Here is a 21,191-nt window from a genome sequence, read left to right on the forward strand (position 1 = left end):
AAAAAAATTAAATATATTCGTTGTAAGAAAAATTTGAACTTAAAATATCTTTCAATATCTGAATTGACGAGATGGTATCATGGAGTTGTATGTGTCATGTCCATGATGCTTAAGCAACCATCATCATCACTCTTCTCTTCCTATCATGGATGCATATGCATTTGTGGGTGTTTAATTAAAGAAAAAAAATACAATTATAGATGCATTAAGATCATAATTAAGGAATGGTGCGGCCCCCTTTTGTGATTGGTAATCGTTCACCAATTAAGTGTCACAGGGGAATTGTAACCCCCTACACAGAGCGTGTGCACGAACTTCAAATCCCATTCTCTCCTTCCCCAGATTAATTCAAGGATTAGCCTCACTCTCTTTTATGCTGCTTTCTTCATTATGTTTTCATTCTCTAATTCCCAAAGTTTCCAACTTTCACTCTTACTTTGACGTTTCTCTCATACCCATTTTCTCCCAAATGGATTCTATCCAACTTCAGGTTCCAAAGATTGAGATTAACCCACACGGCTTCGACTCCCTACAGTACTATCAAGACCCATTCCATGAGAAGTAAGATAAAAAAATCCCTCTTTTGCTGCACCATTGCCTTTTTTTTCTTCTGATAAATGCTTTTTACTTTTTGGTTTCTTTGATCACATTTGCTTATCAACTCTGCTTCTCCAAACCCCAAAATTTGTTCAAGAATTGAAGAATGCTATGCTCCTCTATACATCTTTTATTTTGTTATTACACAAGTTTTATTATATGGGTTACTTTACTTTTGCAGTGTTTCATTAGAAGAACATCTACAGCTGGACAATTTATTTGAGTTCAATTCAATCCCTTTGGAATGGGACCAGAACCAACATCCCCACATGGGTTTCCAAGGCTTTGAAGATTTAGGCAGCTGGGATTTCATGTTGGACAATACTGATTTCACATCACCTTGTGATTATGTTGTGGTTGATGAAAAGCCTGTGACCACCATGGTGGATTCTTTTGATTACTCTAAAAACCCTACAAGTGATTTGGATGAAGCTTCAAGAATGGCTGACTGGGGAAGTAATGGGATTTATAATAAGAAGAAGTCTGCTGCATTGGAATTGGATGAGATACAAAAGTACTTTGACCTCCCCATCACTCAAGCAGCCAAGAAATTGAACGTGGGATTGACTGTTCTGAAGAGGAGGTGCAGGGAACTAAAGATCATGAGGTGGCCACACAGAAAGATTAAGAGCTTGAAGGCTCTGATTGAAAATGTTAAGGTACGTGTGCATGTTGTTGACAGTGATGAGAGATTACGTTTCCATTGCAACTACCCCCCACTTAATGAATAGAAAATCTGAATTATATATGTTAAATACTCTATGCTCATGATTGAAATTAAAGGCCAAGTAGTGCCTTTTTTGTCTACTGCCGACTGATAATTTCCCCTTAAAATAAGGATCTGTGAATAACAAGTGGGGAGGATATGTAGGAGTAGGTTTGTTTCATTGTCAAGCCCATGACTTTGCTTTGTGACCAAGGATGCATGACTACTTATGGACCAAGTATTATAAGGGGCTACCATGAATGACTATTCTACTGTATTATATATCTATGCAAAGGGCTTGTAGCTCTAGTGATTAAGAGCATTTTAGCTATGCATGCTCAAGGTCTTACTTTCGATTCCCCCTCCCACAATATTGCTCGGTAAAAAAAAGTATGACATGTTATACACGAAGGTGATTGGTTTTCAATCTTTGTTTTTAGGAAGACAGTGTGTAGGATTGACTGTTGAAATGCAGGGTTTGGGATTGACCAATGAGCTAAAGATGCTGGAGGAGCAGAAAAGGCTTCTAGAGCAACTGCCAGATATGGAGCTAACAGAGAGAGCCAAAAAGCTGAGGCAGGCTTCTTTCAAAGCCAATTACAAGATGAAGAGGTCTTTGACCACTGCTCGTCCATGACTTTATTATCACTCAAATATGTCAATGTCAAACAGAAATCTCTTTTCTCTGTTAGCAGACTATTAAGACCACACATGTTTAGTTAATATCCACACAAACATTAAACAGATGAGAAAATCAGGACGCGTATATGGTAGGAACGGTCAGATTGATGTTACTATTTTTGATCAATCATCCATCTCCTTGCCTGATACTGTGATCAAAGCTTGTTGAATGTGTTTTCGTCTCCATTACGGATTTTCTCTTGTTTTTATCAGTTATCCATTTTCTTTATTAACTGTTAAAGACTGATCAACTTGCTTTTGTATGAGTAAAAGTTCAGGAATTTAATAAAATAAAGAAAAATCAGAGTAGATGAGAAATAATATCTAGGAATTTTAGACAATGGGAACAAGTTGGCACGCTGACAACAATTTGAATGGTGGGTTGGGGGGGTGCTTCATTTCATCACATAAGATGATGAAGCTTATAATATATATATATATATATATATATATATTAGACTAATTGACTATTTTTTCATGATCTGGTTCTGCTATATATACACAAATTCAACAAGTAGGAAAATGAACCATCCAACAGTTGCAAGACTTTACGATGCCATTTTTCTCAATTTTTCTTGCCTGCGTCTCCATGGGACCACCTGCTTAAAGCTTTCATAAATGCTTGCCTGCAATTATTTAAAAAATAATAATAATAATTAACTATTTGAGCTGAGCACAAAATTAATCACATTTTAATTTAACAACACTGGTTCCGAAATTAATATATGTCCACAGAGTTATGCTAATTTTGACCTATTGATTTTCTTCGACAACAAAAAAAACATTTTGTTAATCATTTCGCTATGTTTCTCTTTTATTTTTATTTTTTTGGGTATTTGTGGAAAGCCACATGAACCAGGATGCCAAAATTTATATTGAAATTCACATCAAACATTATGTAGTATGAACTTAATCCTTCTCAAAACAATTAAGTTTATGCAAAAATCTGATGAAATTAAAGGTGGAAAAAAAAATTAAAAAAATTGAGTTTGAGAGCTTGTAAGTATATTAAACACTCACCCACGTATGTGACTTTGTGTGAGTAACACTCATGAAGCTATCTCTCCTCCTAACTCTTGTGATCTTCACCTTTGTTTCACCGCCGCTGCCACCAGCCGCAGGCAAAAAGTCAAAGCCGCCATGGTCAACAACCTCCTTGTTCTTCCTGAAACTCCCCCACCTCATAGACCCAAAACCACCACCTCTACCACTCTCCTTGCCTATCCTCTTGCTCCCCAAACTATCGGGGTTCCTAACTCTAAACGAAAAAGACAGAGTCCTGCCGACGTCAGGCCCGTCCAGAACGGTGGTTGGGGAGGGCATGTTGGTAATTTTGGCGGCCTCATTGAGCAACCTCGGAGGCAGTTCCAAGGATCTTGCGCACTTGGCCTTGGATTCTGTGGTGGAGCAGTGCCTAGGCTTCCCTGGTGCTTCCTCCCACTGGAAGGGAACAGAGACTGAAGTTTGGAGTGGTGGGGTAAGCATCCCCGGAGGCTCGGGTGGCTGGTTCGGAAGTGAGAACAAAGACAGCTTTGGTGTGGCGCAGACGCATGCTTCCTTCACTGGTTCAGACCCCATGCTCTTCTTCAGCCTTTATCTCTCTCTCACAACGATTTCTCAAAACAGAGAAAATAGAGCGACCCTGTTCATATTCTAATCGGTTGGTGAGATTGGTGTGTACGTTTTTATAGAGAGAGAGAGAGAGAGAGAGAGAGAGAGAGAGAGATGACTTGGTCTATGAGGAGTTTTTAGAGAGAGAGGAGTGAGGAATTGGTGGTGGTGGTGAATGTGAATTGCGAGGGTCGCAGCAAACGCTCCTGGCGCTTATTCTTCACGAGAAAATGCCAGTTTCTATATATTATTTCTTTTTGTGTTTAAGTGAAATGGGGGGTTAAGATAGGACGAAAATGCCCTTTGGGTCAATGAGGTGTGGGTCCCCCTGTGGAAATCTGATGGTCACGATCGATGTGGATAACGACCATCAACTGTCATTTCTCAATTGGGTCGGTCAGAAAAGTCGTAATTGATGAAATGGGAAAATAAGATTTTAATCTTCGTATTGGTATTAATTATATTCCAATTACTCAAGCACTATTTAAATATGCGTGCTTGCTTGCTTGGTTTATCATGCCAATGCCAAATGGTATAAGAGACGGCCTCCTGCTGCTCCGCCTAGTCCTTTTTCCTTGTTCCGCTTCCTTTTTCTTTCTTTCTTTGTCACACACACACACAAAAAATGAAGAAAATGAAGAAAGGGTACTTAAATTTTGAACAGGGTTGGGTGGGAAGGGAAGGGAAGGGAACGGAAAGGAACTCACTCTTTTCTTCAAATATTTTGACTAGCAAATTTGGTGATTTGGTTAGAGTCTCTCTGTTTGGTTTGATGACAGATCAAATTTCAAAAACTACGCACCGGTATTTTGAAGAGCTCTTTACTGATATTCTTATGAACTTTAATCAGTCAAAAGTTACACAAAGCTGCTGTGAACATTTTGGTGCAGACAAAAGAAAAAGAGAATATTTGATCAATACTGCAGAAACAAAACAGATGGTAGTGATTCATCTGCTGTAGCTATATATGAATACAGATATGATTTTTGTTGATACATGCATAATTTGACTTGATTATTCTTGTATTTGTTAGGCAACTTGTTCTGCATTAAAATAGATAAATACTTGGGTAGCCTAGCTAGCTGTGAAGTTGAACTAGTCTTGTAAGGGCCAGGAATAAAACAAAAAGTCCTCATACAATTCATTTTCAATACTTCTTTGGTTGGGCCCCCACAAAGTAAAGTCATTTCTCATTTCTCCCAGCAGGGAAAGGAAGATAATTCCGACTCCAATTTGAAGTGTGTGCCTAAATATGATGATAGTGTTTTTCCATAGTTTTTTAAGGCTGAGGGGGGACAATGCCAAACCACTACGTACCCGCGAGGTCTTTTTCTTTTTCTTTTTTCCAATATTTTAATTAAGGATGTTTCTATTACTTTCTTCTTTAATACTTTGTTTCTTTGCTTTAAAAGGTGGCGCTCATTATAAATTTTAAAAATGATTGCACATATATAATATAGACCTATAATTAATCGGGAGATTTTTTAATAAGTATTTTATGTTAAGAATTGGTTATATACTTTTAATCTTGGGCGTTGGATTATATTTATTAAATTTGTTGATAGTCTCTTAGATGCAATCTAACGCCTGAAATTAAAAATATATAACTAATCATTAACTTAAACACTTATTAGAAAATCTCCCTAATGAATGAGTAACGAGCCACCAAATCCTTTGACATTTTTAACTCATTCATTTGCCTGCCAGGAAGAAGAACCATGTGCTTCTTGTTTAAAGTTTTATATTGGTAAACAGATATTGAAACATAGCAATAATAGCACGTCATTGACAACAGGGCAGCAACCTTCTCCTTTTTATCAGAAATGTTTCAATCACCAGAGCCCCAACACAACCACCCCAATTGAAATCTGTTGGGGAAATTGGGAACACCTGCAGATGTTAAATCATTCACAGTGACTAAGACATGCAACCCCATCACAGCCGTTAATGGCTTTTGCATGAGCCAGCATTAAACCATTTGGGATATAGACCTTCAATTTGCCCCAGGGATCATCGAAGCTATCAGATTGAGTATTGACCTCGTAATTTTAAGGGCACAGGGCTATAACTTGCATCTGAAGGGTTAAGCCTAGTTACAAAATCAACAAGTTTCTTTTTTCGTTTTTCTTCTGCTATTATTTGCTTTGACTACTCGTAGCAATAGTACCATTCAAAACCCAACAAAACTAGTCTTTCAATTTGACATTTAACCACATTCAACCAATTTGGCGACTGAAAATAAAGGAAGCTCTTACAAGGCCCCACGTTGAATTTGGAGGAAACAGAGTACGTAGTTTGGAGGATGATCAATGTTTTGACAGGTTAATTGTAAAATGTAAACGATAGTCAGTCAGTCGAAAAAAATTAAGTGTAATTAACCTATGTGTTGATCATTTTTTGTTACCCCATCAGAAGCTGGATCTGCAGGGCTGTGATAGTAAAAAAGGGTCCTTGCTTGGTGTAGTAATAAACTGTGTGAGATCGTTTATCTTCTTGATTGTTGTAAGACGAGGTTACATTGGTTATGTATGTGCAAATAATTTTGCCACGTTTTTATTGTTGATTGATGATTTGCACAATCAAAAGTAGAGAGCAGGTAAAAGTTAAACTCATGGCATTTCTTCTGCATTAAAATTATATACGTTATTTGCCTATAGCCAGCCCTATACATATCTGAGTATATAAATCAGTCGAAACTACCGTTATTAATTGAACCTCATCTTATGGTTTTTCATCATAACCTCCTCAACTGTATCATCCCATCACAAGCCAAGGTCCCCTCAAGGTCTCCAATAATTCGAGCTATCCGAACCTCTAGACCTCTTTGAACTTCCTGGAAGAGAGTTCTAATAAAGTCGGTGAAGCGATTCATGTCAAAGCTGGCACATGTTTCTAGCTCTTCAGCAACACCAACAAGTCCAGAAGCAATCTTGGGTTGAATTTCCATTAGTTTCTGGCCTGTTGCAACCATATATCTCTGCAGCTGAAATGTTTCGTCAAGAAAGTGCTCTAGTGTTTTGGTCTTGTCTTTTGTTCTGGCAGTATCCGAATCTCCGCGTCTACCATTTTGATCTAAACCATTGTCATGCTGAAAATCAGAAATAAGGAATTCAAAATCAAATGACGTGTCCATTTTCAACTGCTAAAAGAAGGGCCAACATGACCATCATATAATGAAGCTAGTAAGAATATTCTAATTTCAATATCACCTTCAGTTTTGGACCTTTTGGTCCCAGTTATATCCTAATATTTCATAAAATTACAGCCAGATGGCATAGATTTTGCCAAAGAAACAATTGAAAGGGAGAATCATATTCTTTCTGAAAATTCACCAAGATAAAAAAAATTCATGCTTACCATCCTATGGCAGAGGTCATCAACCTTCCCTTGGAAAGACTGGTACCGGCCGACTTGTTTATTCAGCAGGGACATTAGCAAAAGAAAACCTTTAATCCCACTTTGCCCATCATCATTGCTTTCTGTATGATCTTCAGCACCTTCGTGCTTTCCTGTAAATCTTTCGAGCATAAGAAGTTGTTGCTTCAGCCTCTTCACCTTGTAAGAAACTCCAAGAGCTTGAAGATCCATCCTCCACAGAGAATTATTTGTACTTGAGGCATGCGTTGGTGATGCCAACTTTTCAGTGCCATTAACTGCCACTGAACTTTCACTTCCCTCTTGACTTGTTCCTTCATAGGCAACATCCTTATCTACTTCAAACTCTTTGTCAGGAGATTGTATCTTCAAAATTACATTTTTGCACAGGCTAGAAGACGGGGTTTCCTTTTCTTTCTTAATGTTTTGCTCTTGAGATTGTTCCATCAAAGTTCTCTTCGTGTTCTGATCTTCCTCATCTGCTTTCCTACTTATGATATTGAATTTGTGCCAAAGGGCATCATTGACTACTGACGAATCATATGCAGTTGAATTTAAGTTCTTCTGGCTGTTTAGAAACCTTAACTGTGATGCAAACTGCTCTTTCAGGGAAGTTAATTCTTCTTCCCGTTCCAATAGCAAGGCTTCCAATTTCATGTTATTATGTCTGAGATGTGCCAAATCTTTGTTCAGTCCCTCGACATGGGACTCTAGCCGCTTTGATTCTAATTCCATGCTCAGCAAGCGCCATCGATAAGTTTCTAATTTCTCATCTTTGAGTCTTAATTGCTCTACAAAAGCATCCATTTCTAGGTGATGCCTTTGCTCAATTACAGCTGCATACCTCTCTGCTTCTGAGCGAACCCAACCTTCCAACTGCTTAACATCAGCTGTTATCAATCAAAAGCAAGAACAAAAGACAAATGAAACATGATTAGGGAGAAGAGCATGACCATATATTTTCAGCAGTAATCGAATGAGGTTAACTAGAAGACAATATATGCTAAATCAAAAGGGCAATTAAGAGTTCAGTCTCACCCAGGTCCTGCTTTGCCTCAAACGAGTATCCATCCGATTCATTTATAAACTCAGAATGTTCATACCCAAGAAGAGCATGAACTGGCTGTGGTATGGCCTTTACAATGTGTAAATGGGATGCACCTGTTGCACTAGAATTCGCCCCTCTTTCATTTAAAGCAATCTCAAACCTAGAATTTGCTTTTTCCAACATACTTCTCAATGAATGCCTCTCATGTCTAGACTCAGAGACTACCTTCCATCGTTCTGTTTCAAGCTCAGCTTGCTTCCTCTTTGCCTTTGATAATTTAATCTCCTTTAGAAGCATGTGCTTCTCTGTTGTATCTAACTTGGATTTTCTAAGCATTGCTGACAAAATCTTGTCTTTCTGTTCCAAATCCTTATGCATCTTTACAATTTCCGCAGACAGTTTTTGAACCATCACAACTGACTCCTCCTTTTGATCCAAGACTACATTTATCTCCCGCTTAGAAGCTTCAACTTGCCTAAGTGCTCGACCCATATCAGCATCAAGCTGCCGTTGGTTTGACACAAGCTCCAAAAATGCAGTTTTGTGCTTCAAAAGCTCAGAAGAATGCTCTTGGGCTGCACGCTGAGCATTTTCTCTCAATTCTTCTGCAACACTTTCAGCCTTTGTTAGCTTCTCTTCTGTTTCTTTCAACTTCTGCTCCAGTTCCCCCAATGCCTTGTCCTTAGATTGCACCAAAAGCTCCATATCCTTCATTTTATCATTCATGTCAGAAATTGTTTCATCCTCCTTTTTCTCACGAACCTTAAATGCATTTATTAGAGCCCCAATATGCTGCCGCAATTTCTTCCTTTCATTTAACCAGCATTGCTCCTGTGCAGCAAAGATGCTCACAACTTTCTCATTGGCTTTTGCATCTTCATGCCTCAGTCTCTTCAACCCTCCAATTTCTACTTCAGCAGTCTCAAGCTTATGGAGAAGTTCATAATATTGCGCACTTCTTCCTTCTTTCTGAACTCTCCATACAAGCAATCCCAACAGTTGCGCACTTCCTCGAAGCATTTTATCGCGTACTTCAGACAACCTCTCATCTTGCATATCAGGTATTGACAGGAGCCGTAGAGCAAAGAAAGCACAAGAAACACCAAAATACATAGGATACAAACTATCACTCTTCTCTTCAGAGACAAATGCGTATGAATTGGAGACCACTTTTTCTTCCATTACTCAGAAGTCAGAAGTTTTCTTCCTCTCCTTTAGAATTTGATTGGGAAAACTGAAAATGTAAGCATTATCACGCAGAGCATAAACAACTCGCATAAAAATCCATTTTGAAAAGAAGAGTAGGATGAGAGGGGAGAAAGAAGAGAATCGATTATAATTCCATTAAGATCCAAACATCTCGCTCAGTGCAGAAGTACTAGAATACCAACTAGATATAAATGTGCAAATAAACCAGCATAGTGACTGGGAAACAATCACAATTCAAATGCTGCAAAGGAACCATTTTATCAATGAGTTGCATAAATTGTATCAGAACTTACGGAAAGAAGAGACTCACTTTTGCAGCTCAAAACCAGAGACCAGTCACCAGAGCTTGTTGCAGAGTAAAATTGTAGCTCGGAAAGAGCAGAGCTTCAATGGAGACCCTGAAGCATTCAACTTGTACTGTATACGTTATGTGACTACAGATTCCAAAAAGGCATGGTCATGTTACTCGTGTCTGCTACTGCAAAATCAGTTGAAAAGAATTGTACTAAAAAAGAACAGGAAAGAAACGAAAGAAAGTTTTAAGAACCCCCTGGTTTTCTGTGAAAGACTGACCTAACAGAAACCCCACATGCTTCTCCCCTCACCGACTTTTATCCTCCTTTTCCTCTTTAGCAGTGGAAATGAGTCATGACATGAGGGATGACTGCTATAGGAAGCAAAAGCACTAGATTCCTGGTTGTTTGTCACCATTACTCATAAGAGAGTGGACTCCAAGAAAACAATAAACATATCTCAATCAAACAGTCCCACAATATTATTGTATATTTCCAGAGTGGCTTACCTGTATAAAACTACACTGCATAAAATATTTCCTAAAGTATTACAAAAGTGATACAAAAAGACTACAAAAAATAAGGTGCTTTTCAGTAACCATAAAACAAAACTGAAAAGATCTTTTGCATTGTTGGTTGGAACTTGGAGTCAAAATATCAGTACATGAACAAACATACTCATTAACTCGATCTTGGACCATATTTTTCATATCACTATACCCTTATGCCAACTATTATTGCAAGTGAATACTTCAGAATCAGAAATCAGAGCAATTCCATTGAAAACCCAGTGATTAATTTTCCAACATTCATCAAGAAATCCAATTGAATTCAGTAACAGTAATTTACCAAATAATGTAATGCCATAAATAAATAGAAAAATACATGTATGTAACACTTACCAGTGAAAGGTCCAAGTGAGCTGCAACTGGGCAGTAGCATCTCTTGCAAATGATGAGAGCAGGCAAACAAGAATATCACTAACAGTTCAAAATCATCATGAAGGAACCACCAAAGCAACCAACTAGGGCATGGGTCCAGAGAGGTAGGCTTCTTCTCAAGTTCCTCCCTTGGCTGAGACCTGTAAAGCAGGAAACTTGTTCATGAAAAAATAAGGCAAATCCGTTGTACTTAAAAAAGCAGCATCATATTTACTCTTATTTTAACATTAGAGAGCCAATAATCACCTTAATTTTAATTTTATTTTTCTTGATCTGCCCTTGGAATCTGGGGTTGGTGATGCTAAGCAATCTCTCTCTGACTTGCATTACATTTCTGAAAACAAGGAAAAAAAAAAGAAACAAAGAAAACAGAAAGGACGAATAAACTAGTGTCACAGTCAAGTCTGGGCATTTGGGATCACAGCCCATGTTCCCACCATGGCTTTGTAATAAATTATTGTGCTTTTCTTGGGTCCCATCCCATCTGGACGATGTTTGCTCCTACTAGCCTCCCTCTTCTTCCTAAGCTAGCCCAGCAGGAAAGTGAATGCTGCCATTCAAGTTCAAAACTTTCCTTCAACTTTCATTTCAAAGAACGAATTTTTTGCCATTTTCTGTTCAATATGTGTGAAATCAACATGTGTGATCACAAAATCATTAAGTCTTTGGTTTTCCTTTTTTTTTGTTTCTCTGCCTGCTGCTGGGCTTTGCATCAATCAGCTCACTGTGTTGGCATATGAAATAATTGAGTAGCTCATGAGTCACTCACACCGAACTCTCCTTGTCCCAAAGAACTTGACTTGATTGAGACTTTTCACCAAAACTATTAATTATCAAATATTAATAAGATCAAAAGAGGAAGGGGAAAATAAAAAGAAACTGGAATTTACAGTTCCATTTTCATTTTTGGGCAGGAGGATATTAGATTACGGATAGCCCAATGGCATTTACAGAGAAGCCCAAAAGAAAAGCGCGCACGCAAACAGCACCAAAACTTACTCGAACAAACGACAACGCCAACAAATATATCGTCGTTCAAAGATGAACAAACTGAAAAAAACAGTTTAGCCGAGCGGCTATACTCGGTTTTAGTTAATAGCATCGCCGGGCGGCTATACTCGGTTTTGTGAATCATTAAAATAGTATCGCCGAGCGGCTATACTCTGGTTTGTCAATGATTCTAAAAATAGTATAGCCGACCGGCTATATGTGGGTTTGTTAATCATTCTAAAAATAGTATAGCCGATCGGCTATACGTTTGTTAATCATTTTTAAAAAATATAGCCGCCCGGCTATACTTGGTTCTGTGAATCATTCTTAAAATCCAATCATTTCATCGACGTGGCGAACCAGGCCTAGAGATTCACATAGACAACCCGTGCACCACTCCACACTGGATAGAGCTTGAGTCTAACTTACGCCTTAGGCGCGGTATCTCCCCCTATAAATATCTCTTCATCTCGTATCCGGAAAGTTCTGTATTTCTGTCGTCTTCTTGAGAATCCGATTCCCAAATCTGAAAGCCCTAATTTTTCAAATTTGCAATTCAACCGCCGAACATTTTAGGAATCACCAGCTTAACTCAGAGAGAAAGCTCCTTTTTGGGATTATATGGGTGAATTTAACATGGAGGATATGCCTCTACCCGCTCTCTTCGAGCAAGCTCAGAAGATCCATCTAACAGCGACAGATTCCGGCGATGTTGATCAGGTACACTACTTCACACCACAAGTTTGTGGGTACATCATAATGTTTTATTGTGTAATTGATTTGGATGATTCGATTGCGTTTGTGGTGGTTTGGATATTAGGAGGTGGTGAGGAAGGGATGCAAGGCTTTGGAGAAGTGCGATGAAATGATAAGCAAGCTGGGCTTGTTCTCAACCAACGAGACCAAGGAGGATATCAGCACCACCAATCTCAAATATCTTCTGGTAATTCTCCTGGGTTTTTTTTTTAATTTTATTTAATTTTTATATTATGGAACTATGAATGTTTTCTACCAATCTGCATTTAGCAGTCATTTCAGATAATAGCTCGGAAAGCTTTTCTCTTTGGTTTAAATATTATGAGCTTCTAATGGTATTTTGGTTACAGGTGCCATATTATCTTGGTGAGTTAACTGAAAAAGTTGCACAGGATGACAGGATACAGATTCTTAAGGCATCCCAGGCTAAGTTAAAGGTGAAGCATATTCAATAGTTGCTTGTCAGTAACGCAATAAGATCATTGAACATATCATGTTCATCAATGTATTTGTACGAGTATATGTGTTCCGTTGAATAGTTCAAAGTTTGTGTTTCTATTAAAGCTAAATTAGGGGGGTGACATCTTGTAGGAATTTATATCGTTTTGTGAGGCAATGGAACTTGTACCTGAAGAGGAGTTACAAACATCTGCGCCAGATGGCCCAAATTCACTTGTTGATAGAAGAGCTCTGAAGGTACTTCAATTTTCTTATCATATTCACTCAAATTTCTTGGGGACTCATGGCTTGTATAATTGCATTATTTGTGCTGCTGACTTGTTTACATTTTGGAGTGGCTAACATGTGATGTGAAATTAGAAGCTTGGTGTTAGTATGCTACTTATTCTACTTGTTTCTGTATCCAGATTGCTCGATTCAAACGCCAAAGAGCTGCAGAATCAAAATTGTTGGAAATTAAGGAGCGGAAAGAGCGAAGAGGGCGTTCAACTAAAGCAGCTGCCTTGTCAACTCCTATTGAGGCAGGAGAGGAAGATGTGCTGGATGATGATGGAGAGGAGGAGCGAGAGGTTAGTATAGTTCTTGTTATGTTTTTGCAGGGCAGTTCATTAGCACTCATTGGACCCATTTTGAGTGCCAATATGCATAAATTACTGTTAGTGAATGTGGAGTCCCAATGGCATTCACCTCCTTGTTACTGAATTGTTGTTTGGTTTTACATTACAGTGTTTTGACAAGTTTAAATGTCTAACCACATCCCTTTTCTTGCAGGCTTGGTTTACTACTATCTCTTTGGCAGTTTGTAAGGTTAGTTTATAGCTTTAAAGTAATCTTCCACATGAAATCATCTTTATACGTGTCAATTCATACTCATGTCTTCCTTCCATGCAATCATGTTCAGGCTTTTGATCTGCTGGAGATGCTAAAGAAAGAGGAAGAGATGCTTCGAGCTTTTAAGGAAAGGCAGTCAAAGGTATTTGATATCAACATCTGTGTGCTATTGATGACTTGTGCTGTAGTAACATTACTCTGGCATGAATTCGCAATTTTGGGTGATAATTGGAAGTGAAAAGAGGGACAAAATCGCTAAAGCATTGCACCAAATGTTTTGAGAAGAAAGCTATCTGTTCAGTATATTTCTGTAGTTAATAGATGGTTAGTGGGTAAAGTTCTAGTGTTTAGGTGAAAGAACGGGTTTTCTGAAAGGTTTGTCAAAAGAAAAGTGAAAGAATGGAGTTCTGAAAGGTTTTCTGTTTGTCATGTATTTCAGGATGGGAACAAGGAATTTTATCAAGATGTTCTTGATGATCGAGCCAAGAGGGCAGAAGCTTGGCATCGTGATGCCGCTGCTCGAGTGCAGTATACCAGACCAGCAGAGCCTATCACATGTGCAACTTTTGCTCAAGATGTTCTAGAAGGGAGATCAAGTGTATCCCAGATGCATGAACATAAACACCAGCCACTAATATTTGGACCAGCGAGTCTTGTAGGTGGAAATCCAACAAGTGAGAGGGAAAGGATGGCAGCTCAGGTTTTCCAGCCCAGTCATAGGTACATTTCCAGGGTCTGATTAATAACTATTAAGTGCGTTAAAGGAAAATGGAGAAATACTTTATGCTTGTGTTACTTGATATGCTAAGTCTAATTTATCACGAGCATATGATGGAAATATCTGGATTTTGTGTTTGTGATTTCTTCTTTTCTCATTTTAAACATTCCTTTGAGATGCCAAATTTAATTACTGTGCAAGGTTGCCCACCATGAGCATAGAGGAAGCTGGGCTGAAGGAGATGGAGATAATGAACACATGGCAAGAGAGGAATGTTAAACTTATGGAAGAAGCCAACTCTGCATGGTACAAGGAGAGTAGGAAACCAGGACCGCCTGAGGAGGATGATGAAGATGATGATGCTGCTCAAGATAAGGCGAGGGCATGGGATGACTGGAAAGATGATAATCCTCGGGGTGCTGGCAATAAGAAGCTCACCCCTTGTGGATAAAATGACAAGTGGAGCAATCCCGGTTTACAGAAGCATTGTTTTCTAGAATTTTGATTTACTGGAAAGTTAGAAATTTTTGTTGTATTTTGTATGTTCTTTTGTTGTCTAGAGTTAACTTATGTATAGTACCCAGGATATTTATTTGAATAAAATGTTCTCATGAGTCACGCAGAGAAATTCTGATCCAGTTGTCTTTTGCATTGCTGTCGATTTTCTGCTCATATGGTAACTTCTAAAATAAGCTAATTCATTGCCCGTATTATGCTTTACGAAGTATACAGCTTTAAGATTTCTTTTCCGATGCAATTGGGTGATAACCAGCAGGTGGAAATGTAACAACTATTCAATCCATCGTTAGCTTCAACCTCTTTTATCAGAACTGGCGAGATAAAGAATAAAATAAAAGTCGAATTTTTCTTCTCTTCAAATGTGCATGGTTATCTCCCCACCCCTCTTCTCTTCAAATGGCTCTGATTGATACTGATAGACTAAAATGGTTTATAGGCTGAACCTCAAAATCGTCGAACTTGGCTTGGCATCCCTCGTCAACAAGATGCAGGCACCCAACAATAACTACCTTAAAATGAGAGATCTTCGCATAGAGTGATTCATAACTTGCCTCTATCACACAATCTGTTGCTGCAAATGATATTCTTAGAGAAGTGGCGACAACTTTTAAATGACTGGAACTTGCTGAGGTCCTTCTTAGCTTGCCACATGTTCAAGCTCAGAATTATTGTGCAAGAACCTAGTTCATTGACAAAGTAATTCCTTCCTTAGGTTTCTAACAGGGGGTTAGAATTATGATATGCTCTAGAGATGCTTATGTCGAAATTTCATATCCTATAGAAATTTTTGCTGGACACCAGTATGCAATGTATTCCCTCCCTGTTTAACCTATGCAACAAACAAGATCGAATAAAACTTAGGCAAGGAAATATACTCCCTAATACTTATTGTGCATCTCTTTCACTGCAGTCAAAGAATGGCAGAACACTATCAACTCAAGGGTTAATAGATAGAGACAGTAAACGATATTATCCCACGGTTTAATTTAAAGATCCAGCGTAACTTATCTAGCATATGTGTATGATGAACCTCAAGTTTTTCAGAACATCATTACACTTAACATCATATATTTGTGTAATGTTAGAGCAAATGGCAGATGAAAAAGAGGTATTATCCATGGACGGGAAAGTGTATCACTGTTCCCCATTAATACTATGACTATTGAAGAACTGTATCTAGACAGTGATATTCATGATTTGATATCAAATGGAACCTCTGCAAAAGAGAAAATAAAGTAACCCCTACAAAAGTAAATTCTAGAAGGCAACGCATAAAAAATACACAATGCAGAGAAAATTGAAATAAAAATCAGAAACAATCAACAACTTCCATTAATGCAAACAAACAGTTTCTATTTGTAAACCCAAATATCAAAACATTTGAGCAATTACAACATCAACTGAAAACAATGGAAGGAAAGTAAACACAATGCCCGCACAGTAATTACCTATAAGTATACACAATTTGATGCATTACATGAAAAGGCTTATCGCTAACTGTATAACACAAGTTATACCGCTTAAGATACATACAAGAAGTTCACCGATAGGGCCAAGAAAGTTACCAGTACAACAATAAACAGAGCCTGCGAACCCATCCCGATCGATTTCGCTAACTTATCCCTCCAAGAGCTTGTTTGTAATGTTACAGAATTCTCATTCATTTTCAAAGTATAGCAAAAACACAGTACACCACTGAAACATCTCCCAGGAAGACGCCACAACCTTCCAAATCAGCCAATTCAAATGTCAATGCACTTGAATCCCCTGCAAACCCACAACCAAATCCCAAACAATATGGCACAGACAAACAAGTCGAGCATCAACACCACCCAAACATGTTTCCTCCAAACTTGCTTGGCCTTTTGGCGATCACCTGAAAGCAAAGGACCATTCTTTTGTGTTTGCAATGAAAAATCTCTAAACCCACCATTAACGTCATCACAAACATCCACCTTCTTCTCCATTGTGGTCACATCTTTGCCAACATCCCCATTAAGCTCCCCAGACAATCTCTTCTTCTTCTTCAACCCTTCGCTGGTCTTCTTCCCAAGGAGCGGTGTCAAGACCAATTTCTTCCCTTTGCTCGAACTCAAGCTGAGATTTCGACTGGCTGGAGGAGAATTGGGCAACTCCAAGTCCGAGGCCATTATTTTTCGGATAATCGAATCAAACTGAGCTTGGAAGCAATGGGAGGCATAATTATCACGAACCAATATCGACCCACTTCCATTAGCCTCCTCAAAATCGCATTTTAAGCGGTTTAAGAAGGAAAGAGCCTCGGACTGATCAAGATCATCATCGAATATAGCAAAATAGACAAAAGGGTCATGGATTAAGAAGGTGTAGGTTCTTTTTCTCACCGTGTGAGTGTACATGGAATGGTGAGGTGGGGTTATCTCGATGCATTGTTGAGCCAAGGCTCCGAGACCAGGTTCTTTGGAGAACTCGCCGATAATTGTGGTTTTATGGGCAATGCAGGCATAGTAAATGAGATTTGGATTCGAAATCATCGAATTGTTCTTCAAAAAAATCAAAAAGTTTGAGGCTTCAATGGCAAATTAATGGCCTGGATTTGAAGGAGGACATGGGATTTTGATTTGGAATGGAGGCCGAGAGAATTCGCATAGTAACTCGGAGCTTGTAATTGGGATTTGCTGTCAGCAAAAATCGACTGGTTTCGTGGGTGTTCGATTCAGAAAGAACAAATCATTTCCCTGAAGATCTTCCGCACTATCTCTATATAAATCTCTCCGTCAATACCTAGGGTTTGGACTCCTCCGAAGTAAAGGAGGAATCAATAGTTGGATCCATGGGAAGCAACCCTCGAAAAGAAAGGGAATAACGGCTGTTTTTTTGTCCAATTTGCCCTTTTGCGAAAGCTTTATTACCGAAATACCTAATTGCAGCACGCCAGCAAGGTCAAAATCGATATTTTCATTTTTATTTTCAACGTGTAAGCTTCAACCTCGGTGCTCGCTGGCCTGTTGGTGCTGCACATGTTAATCTTTTATTTATTTTCTTCTTGCGTGGGTCACGCAAATTTCCAATGGCGGTGCAAAAGTGCATTGGTTTTAAAAAAATTAAACAATTCGTTAATCAAAGATTGTTGATTAATCACAATTCATTAGTAAATTTGTGTTGGTAATTAAGTTTGAATTTCTACCGACCTTTATTTTAAGAGTCTATGCAATTATTCTATACGAATGAAGTCAAAGATTGTTGATAAATGTAAGAAATTTGTAGCTCAAATAATTAAGAGCAGTTATTTTTAAAGTCTTGTGTTTAAATCATCCATAATATTACTTGTATAATAAAAAAATGATAGTTGATAAGTTTACATCGTATGATGAAAAAGATTTTGAAAACGCATTGATATAATGTTGAAGAATTAGAGATTTATTAAAGAAAGACATTGTCGAATTGAAACTTGGAAGAACATGCCAGTTTTCAAACTAAAAATTCTCTCAAGAATAATTAATCTTTACTTAGTTTGATTACATTCTTTTTTGCTTTATTTTATAGTTTTTTCTTTCGCATTTTGATTAATCCAATTTTAATCTGGAACAGTTAGAGCATCCATAATGATGCTCTCTATTTTTTAGCTAAAATTTGGCTAAGAATATAAGAAAGCTATTTTAGGAGCTCTCTAAAAAAATTCAACTCCAACCATACTCCATAATTTGGAGAGTCATAAATACTATAACTCTTTTTTGATTGGTCCATCCCTATTAAAAAATAAAATAAAAAATGGTTAGCATTAAATAAAGGTTTGAAATACTCATTAAATAAAGCAGCATTAAATTATAGGGAGCCACTATGAGTCCTTTCTCTCTCCTCAGATTTAGGAGCTCCTAGAGGACTCCCTATTTTAGGAGGTGAATAGGGAGCGTGGTTGGAGTTGTATTTTTATCATTCCTCCATAAAATTTGTCTAAGGAGGTGGTTTAGGGAGCCCATTGTGGATGCTCTTAGGATAGTAAATCTGAAAACATTGAAATGATAGACATCAAAAGATTGAATGGTCAAGATCAAAACAAAGTGTCTCTATCTGAAAGCGTAGACTTTTTTCCTTTTTTCCTTTCTATGAGAAAAAATTTCAAAAGATTGACTACTCCCACTACTCGCGCCAGTTACAGCCAGCCTCAACTTTTACCAACACGACATTGACAACAACCTTGAAGCAATGATTTCCCTTAATACATTTTTTTATGGGAGTTTCACTAAAACACCCAAAATGGGAGCTACAATTATAAAAAAAATCCAACACCCAAAACACTTTATAAACACACCCAAACCCTATCATTACACACACTCAAAACCCATTTACAAATACACCCAAAAAATATACAATTGTTGTGTAACACCCCGACTCTATTTAATTTTCCAATTCAAAAGGGTAAAACTAAATTAACTGTGAAATTACGAAACTACCCTTGGGGTAGGATATTTTGGTCATTTTCTTGTCCGGAAGGATTTTGGGACCACAAGTGGTTTGGTTGCGTAGGTGGTTCTGAGATGAATTCGTGGACAGGCGGTAGGCTTGAATAGGAATTATAACGAAGTTTTGGCGATCAAATTACTTTCGGTGGCAAAACCGTAAATAATTCGAAAATGGTATTTATAAAAAAATCAGATTTTTATTTCAGTTTTATTTTTTTCCCGTCGTCTTCTCTCTCTCCCCGCGCACTCTCTCTTCCTCGGTTTCTCTATCCCCGACCCGATTCTTTCTCTCTTCGATTCTCACAGCTCAAGCCACGGTAAGGATCGGCATCGGTTCCGTTGGCTTCGTCTTGACGTCCCGGTCAAGACGTCAGGTTTTCCCGCCGGAAAACTCAAGAATCGACGACGGTTGCGACTGGTTCGAATCGGGATTTCTCCGATCGTTGCGCCGCCACTCCAACCGCTCATTTCCGGTGATTGAGGTGAGGTTTCTTCCTCTGTTTGTCTGTTCTAGCTGACCTTTGAGTAGGTTTGGATAGATTTAATGCGTAGAAACCGATTTGAAAATCTAGGTTTTTGGCCGGATTTCAAAGTGAAATTCCGGCCAGTTTCTGTCCAAATTGGACCTCCCCGTAGTTGAATGAAATGATCCTTGCCTTGAGTAGTATCTAGGGTAGAAAGGGTGAGCTATGGTGTGAAGTTTTTCCGTCGTCGAATTTCTCTGCACACCTGCTAGTTGCCAGCGCGTGTGGCGGCACGTGGACAAGTGTGATAGAGCTACAAATTGTTCCAGTGTGATCCTTAGGTTGTCATGAGCGTGTAGGATTTCACGAATCTCGATTCCTAAGTCGTTTGACTATCGAATGGATTATCGCATATTGTACGTTATCCAGGTTCGATATGTTCTGACCGTTGGATTATTTTCAAACTGAAGTATGTTACTCTAGACAACCTTAGGATCGTGTAGGATTCGACAGATCAAAAAACGGAGGTCGTGGGTCCCGTGGGCTCGGTTGACCCGAATTGGGAACTGTGACCATCGGTTGACCGAGTGTCTTCCGAAGCTGTTTCATCGTGCGTATTGGGTGGTTAGACCGTAGAACACGTCTTTCCTTGTACTCACTGGAAACCCGGGAAGCTAGGGTTTTATTTTAAAGTTCTGTTTTGAAGAGCTTGATGTTCATCGTATTTTCAATCAGATCTACCCAAAGATACGCAGCAGGCGGGACCTTCTAAGGGTCAAGTTGTGTGGGACTACTTGTGAGTGGACTTTTCTTTTGAAACTCAGTATAATTTCATTCATGGAAATATGACATATAGTTTTATTATGTTTATCAATGATTTATATATGCTCGAGTGGGAATTCGAGGTTTTCATAAAACTTATTATGATATTTGAATTTTGAGAAGCTATATTTACATGCAGCTATGCATGGGGTACTTGGTGGTTAATATGAGCTATGAAAAGGTAATGTTCATCTGTTAATTGGAGTGCGTTAAGCACTCATTTATGTACCTCCCCTGATCTGAATTTGGTTACGGATATTGATACTTTTGAAATTACTAGAACTCAAAACATCCTTGAGGGGATGTTGCTGTGGACCCTGGATTTGGGGTAGTCTACGCGTAGGGTGATATTTCAGCGTACAAGCTTTGGTGTCGGCTACGTGATGCCGAGAGTTAGTCCCCCAGTTGGACGGCTCGTTCCCTAGATACATGGTGAATTAAGGAATGGCTCTACCATGTGGACTAGTCAAACAGTCCCCCGGTTGGATTGTTTCCCCGGTACAATTAAATATTGGTTATATCTATATACTATTATTATTATTATTATTCTGTTACATCGTATGATTAGTATGTATATGATTAGTATGTATATATTTATATATATATATATATGTGAATGTTCTTTTGTTCTATTTCTCGGGAAGGATACTTCATCGCCGGTCGTACCGTTGAGAACGTTTATGAGAGTCTAACCTCTCGGGACTCTTAAGTTGAGTGGTGGGCTTCGTG

General features: G+C 38.5%; 5 protein-coding genes across 9 annotated transcripts; 2 read left to right on the top strand and 3 right to left on the bottom strand.

The window, feature by feature from the left end:
- The first annotated feature begins 267 nt into the window (after positions 1-267).
- Positions 268-2,170, top strand: RKD4 (RWP-RK domain-containing protein). The gene is made up of 3 exons (XM_008236662.3): positions 268-561; positions 779-1,256; positions 1,779-2,170. Exons 1-3 carry the CDS (start codon positions 374-376, stop codon positions 1,938-1,940), a joined length of 828 nt encoding a protein of 275 aa, XP_008234884.3. The 5' UTR covers positions 268-373; the 3' UTR covers positions 1,941-2,170.
- A 121-nt stretch (positions 2,171-2,291) lies between these two features.
- On the bottom strand, positions 2,292-3,820 carry LOC103333656 (uncharacterized protein At4g00950). The gene is made up of 2 exons (XM_008236540.3): positions 3,005-3,820; positions 2,292-2,610 (listed from the first exon to the last, which is right to left on the bottom strand). Exons 1-2 carry the CDS (start codon positions 3,560-3,562, stop codon positions 2,533-2,535), a joined length of 636 nt encoding a protein of 211 aa, XP_008234762.1. The 5' UTR covers positions 3,563-3,820; the 3' UTR covers positions 2,292-2,532.
- Positions 3,821-6,192: 2,372 nt separating this feature from the next.
- On the bottom strand, positions 6,193-11,284 carry LOC103333655 (Ribonuclease P protein subunit P38-like protein). 5 transcript variants are annotated; one of them, XM_089052657.1, is made up of 8 exons: positions 10,899-11,284; positions 10,708-10,795; positions 10,423-10,601; positions 9,801-9,956; positions 9,538-9,705; positions 8,009-9,252; positions 6,953-7,860; positions 6,193-6,683 (listed from the first exon to the last, which is right to left on the bottom strand). In XM_089052657.1, the coding sequence occupies exons 6-8, from the start codon at positions 9,198-9,200 to the stop codon at positions 6,330-6,332; spliced, it is 2,454 nt and encodes an 817-aa protein (XP_088908783.1). In that variant the 5' UTR covers positions 9,201-9,252; positions 9,538-9,705; positions 9,801-9,956; positions 10,423-10,601; positions 10,708-10,795; positions 10,899-11,284; the 3' UTR covers positions 6,193-6,329. The 5 variants fall into 5 exon arrangements, with proteins under 5 accessions (XP_088908783.1, XP_088908784.1, XP_008234759.2 ...); XM_089052658.1 differs by having other exon boundaries at positions 9,538-9,661; positions 9,801-9,920; positions 10,899-11,187; XM_008236537.2 differs by having other exon boundaries at positions 9,801-9,920; positions 10,899-11,187.
- A 638-nt stretch (positions 11,285-11,922) lies between these two features.
- On the top strand, positions 11,923-14,853 carry TAP46 (2A phosphatase associated protein of 46 kD). Its single transcript, XM_008236536.3, has 9 exons — positions 11,923-12,171; positions 12,272-12,394; positions 12,558-12,644; positions 12,799-12,903; positions 13,074-13,235; positions 13,438-13,473; positions 13,568-13,639; positions 13,937-14,217; positions 14,417-14,853. Exons 1-9 carry the CDS (start codon positions 12,073-12,075, stop codon positions 14,664-14,666), a joined length of 1,215 nt encoding a protein of 404 aa, XP_008234758.1. The 5' UTR covers positions 11,923-12,072; the 3' UTR covers positions 14,667-14,853.
- Positions 14,854-16,327: 1,474 nt separating this feature from the next.
- LOC103333652 (SNARE-like superfamily protein) lies at positions 16,328-17,395 on the bottom strand. The gene has a single exon (XM_008236535.2). The coding sequence runs from the start codon at positions 17,245-17,247 to the stop codon at positions 16,477-16,479; it is 771 nt and encodes a 256-aa protein (XP_008234757.1). The 5' UTR covers positions 17,248-17,395; the 3' UTR covers positions 16,328-16,476.
- Positions 17,396-21,191: the final 3,796 nt, after the last annotated feature.

The sequence above is a fragment of the Prunus mume genome, linkage group LG5, assembly GCF_029339155.1.
Source record: "Prunus mume cultivar Tortuosa linkage group LG5, ASM2933915v1, whole genome shotgun sequence".
Classification (NCBI taxonomy): Eukaryota; Viridiplantae; Streptophyta; class Magnoliopsida; order Rosales; family Rosaceae; genus Prunus; species Prunus mume.